The sequence below is a fragment of the Convolutriloba macropyga genome, chromosome 1 (assembly GCF_964194025.1).
Source record: "Convolutriloba macropyga chromosome 1, txConMacr16.3, whole genome shotgun sequence".
In the NCBI taxonomy this organism is placed as follows: Eukaryota; Metazoa; Xenacoelomorpha; order Acoela; family Convolutidae; genus Convolutriloba; species Convolutriloba macropyga.
The window spans coordinates 46195288-46199374 of record NC_134468.1 but is presented as its reverse complement, the minus strand read 5'-3'; the positions used below and the strand labels follow the sequence as shown (position 1 = coordinate 46199374).

Genomic DNA, 4087 nt, shown 5'->3' with positions numbered 1-4087 from the left:
TTTTCTCAAAACACATTGATCGCCCGTTATACTTCTGGTTATTGTGAGAGTGTTCTGGAATTTATGTAAAACAAAATATGTATTTTGCACTTGACATTTGGAATAACTGCCTGTTTATAGTTCAAGATCATCAATAATCAGATTAGATCTAATTGTGGATTTTCACAATTTAAAGAATATGCGGATTCTATTGGGCCGCTGTCTTCGTCAAAAAGTTTTGCACATCTGACTTCCTTATTTTGAATACAGACCCTAAAAAATTCACATAATAACTCAGTTTTTGAGAAACTATTTTTAATTTTAACTGAGACCCAAAGGACATATAATATAAGTTCTGTGAATAGCTCCTGGCTTTCATGACTTCAACACTGTTTTCACGTAAAATTGTTTGAGGAATATTTAGTTCTAACTGAAGGTGTTGTTTTGTAGCCTTACTTCCACTTATTGTTAAAAATTAGTTTTTTCAGTTGTCCTCAAAAGCCTCAATCTATGTAGTGTTTTTAGCTGAAAGCCTGTGGTTGCCAATTTTTTTAAAAAATTATGTTTTCAAAGGAAATATATGCTTTTTGAGCTTTGTGGCATTTTAATCCTCATTCTGTCAACTGGTAGTTTAGCCTCAACCAATAAAGGTCTCATAATCTTTCTGGAGAATTGTAATTTTATCTTTATTGTGGCGTTTTGCTTTGGACAATTGTTCTCTGGCTTTCCTACTGAGAGTTCTCTTACATTTTAAGGACGTTCCATTTTTTGAGTGAAACGTCCAAAAAGGTCGATTTGTTTTCTTGTCAGATAGTGACAATAATAACAAGTCAAATATTGCAATCATTGTGTTGCAAGAAATTTCAACTAAAGATATCTTATATTTTTACTGATTCGATTATGGTTTTAACAACTTCGACACCGTTTCCTCGAAAAAGTCAAAGGACTTTTTGATGTTTGCCCGTTCTTCGTACTTTTTGCAATCGTAATACATATTCTGGATTTCTACTGGTCTCCCTGGCTTCCCCTTTGCAGTTACAAATGAAAACGATTAATTGGTTTCAGCTAATGGCTGAAACCAGTTAATAGCTGAACCAGTATTATTTTCTTGAATTTCAAATTAAATGTTTCCCAAAAAGTATTAACGGTTTTTTTAGCTTTACCCTTCCTGGTTTTCGTCTACTACTTACCTAAGCTCATTAAGGACACATAGGTCGCACATCTTTTTGTTTTGTAAGCATTCATCTGATTTTATTACAAACCTTGTCGTAATGTGTCATAAAATGACATTAAGTTTGATGTTCTTTGATTTTGTTGTTTGTTTTATCCCGTAGTCTCCTTAATGGCAGGTCCCATCGGTCCTGTCATACGGCGTTGTTTAGTTGGTGAAGTTGTTTGTGTTCAAAGCGATATTTTCTACACATGCACAATTGATTACTTGCCCAATATGTGAAGTTTTGAAGTTTTCTATCTCCTCATTTGGTAGACAATTAATTCAAAAATGTAGATGAGCGGACCCGAACATTTTGTTCTAACGGCTTATTACCGAGCCACCTTTTTATTGCTGAAGATTCTTGGTAACAAAACGTCCGTCGAGACATGTGATGACATGCAAATCATTAAATGTGTTTCAAGAAATTCAGTTGTTTTGAAATTATTTCATCAAGTTGTGTTAAGTATTGTTGAGATTTGAATTGGATTGCGAAATCAATACTTTCGATTAGTGAACAGATATATGAAGCTTACCTATAAAAATTTGAACCTCGGACAAGAAAGCATTTTCGAAAAGGTTGTGCAGCCATATGCGCTCGAACTCGAGAGTGTAAGTCGTTCAACTACTGCGGTGATAGGTTGTGTACATTGATGAAGCAGGATGCTGTGAATGTGGATGCCATCAATCTAGAAGCCAATTCCAGAATGATCGAGGATGAGAACTGTGTCTATGGCGGGATGGCACAAACTGAGGGCCCTCACTGTAAGGTGGGCGAAAATTTGCAATTTTTAGCTCTATCATGCAAAAATTTACTGACTGTCGCTTATTGGTTGTTACTGCAGCAACGGTAGCAGTTTCTCATTTTCTAACGTTGAAAAAAGTCCGTTTTTCACAGCCGTTTTATTTTTTTTGTCCCAAACACCGGAGATGACACAACCTGATAATGTGTTAAATGCATAATATAGACATGATTTTGTTCTATGTATCGATATATCTAATCAAATAAAGGGATTAAGTAAAAGCGTTGGAATCCACGGAAATTCTATAACCCGTCTATGGCACGTTCTAAAAGATCCCGAAAAAAACTAGTCACAAAATCAGATCAGTTTTCTCATTATGATAATTTTTGGGTCGTCATTTCTCAGAAGTCATACAGGGATCATACAACCCATATCATATCAGAACAATACTTAATTGTTCCATATCAATGAAACCATAATAGATAGTTTTAATTATCATAGAGTTATAGAACTTCAAATCAACGTTGATACAACTAATTTATGTTCATAAGGTGGCCAGAAAAAAAACGATTTTTAAAAACTACATACGAAAAACGGCCAAAAAATCAATGCAAATCAAAACGGTCAAAAATACATGAAGGTTTTGAGCATTTTTCCGTAAAACTACGGGTCTAAAACGATCTTCAGACAATATTTGGACAATATTTTTTGAGCAATATTTCAAGTGGAGAAATACGGCAACTTAATGATCCCTGAATGATATGTCTAATTAGGACAGTGGTGTTGAGATTGACATTCAAAATGACACAGAGAGTGCAAGTGGAGTCTGTCAGATCAACCTGAAGAGAGATGACTGTTTCTATGGGCAATGGGATGATGAAAACATTTTTGGTTCCATGGACGAGAACAACATCATCCATCATTATCGTTACTTGTGCAACACTTGGGTCTACAGAGCCCACGGAGGTTATTTATCATCCAATACTATTGCCAATTCCCGATGTTACGAAGTAAATAAGTAAGCGAGATATTATTAACCAATCAGATTCGAGTATTTTAAAAGCGTATAGAATAAGATTTAAATGCGTATAAAACGTTCTAATATACATAGAAAGTTCCGAAAAAGTTCATTTAACCTAATTTTAAGTAAATATAACCACTATATGTATCGATTAAGCTGGTTTTCGGCTTAATATTTTTAGGTTTTCTAGACTATTGCCGATCGAATACGAACTGATTTTGACGTCAATGACATCAGACGAAAAAACCTGTTAAATGAGCATCAAAAAATCTTGCCGTCTAAGTTCCACTTGTTGCTTTGTACACCGATAATGCTTACACGTTGTTATGCTGTCTATATGTCGAAAAAGCGAATTGAATCCTCGAACTACAGTTCTCGTTTACTGAGTTAATATTGGTACCGCTCCCGGTTTAATAAATAGAAGAGCAATGGCCCTATTATGAACATCAGTAAGTGGACCAAATCTGACTGATCGATTCTCGACCCCAACTAAACTGACATCAAATATATCCGTCTGTACCAATCTATTTATCAATCGCCTGAAACTACAGTGAGCCAAACTGAACAGTTACAAGAAAATCTATCTGAAAACACATCGTATTTCGCCAATAACAGTGACGTCATAAACAAAGGTGTTGATCACAGCGCATGGGACGCATCGACTGTGCAACACGAATTGGAACATCATAGATTTCGATGAAAATGACGCAAAAGACAGCAACGTCAACCTTTTTCACGACATTATAGAAGATCGAAGCTGCAAAGTGGAACAACAATTTACAAGTTCTTTACCGAAAGGACCTAATTGTCGGTGTTGGTAAAAGATTGTGCAAACGATTGACAGTGCTGACTGGCCTTGACACAGGGAAAAAAAGACGGAGGAACAATCCGACGGGTAAAGTCAAGTAGCAAAAAACTGTAAGACAGAACTATAAATTTTGGAATAAATTTGTGCCTTAATTTACTTATCGGAGTTTAGACGGCAAGAAACCCAACCCCTGATTTATTATGGCAGGGGGTAGTCAAATCAAAATTTTAGGATATCTGGTCACCAATAACCCCTACAGTTGAATTTTTAAGAGCGATAAAACATCGATTTTGAAAATTTTTGGTAGATTTACCAAAAATTCGAAA

General features: G+C 35.3%; 1 protein-coding gene across 1 annotated transcript; it reads left to right on the top strand.

Annotated features, from left to right (window-relative positions):
* Positions 1-1787: 1787 nt before the first annotated feature.
* LOC142349508 (uncharacterized) lies at positions 1788-3016 on the top strand. Its single transcript, XM_075401115.1, has 2 exons — positions 1788-1959; positions 2706-3016. The coding sequence occupies exons 1-2, from the start codon at positions 1843-1845 to the stop codon at positions 2952-2954; spliced, it is 366 nt and encodes a 121-aa protein (XP_075257230.1). The 5' UTR covers positions 1788-1842; the 3' UTR covers positions 2955-3016.
* Positions 3017-4087: the final 1071 nt, after the last annotated feature.

Excerpts from the sequence above, each read along its gene's own strand:
- LOC142349508 (XM_075401115.1), top strand. The coding sequence starts at position 1,843 with ATGAAGCAGGATGCTGTGAATGTGGATGCCATCAATCTAGAAGCCAAT. Across the intron at positions 1,960-2,705 it reads CTGAGGGCCCTCACTGTAAG|GACAGTGGTGTTGAGATTGA; the intron begins GTGGGCGAAAAT and ends ATGTCTAATTAG.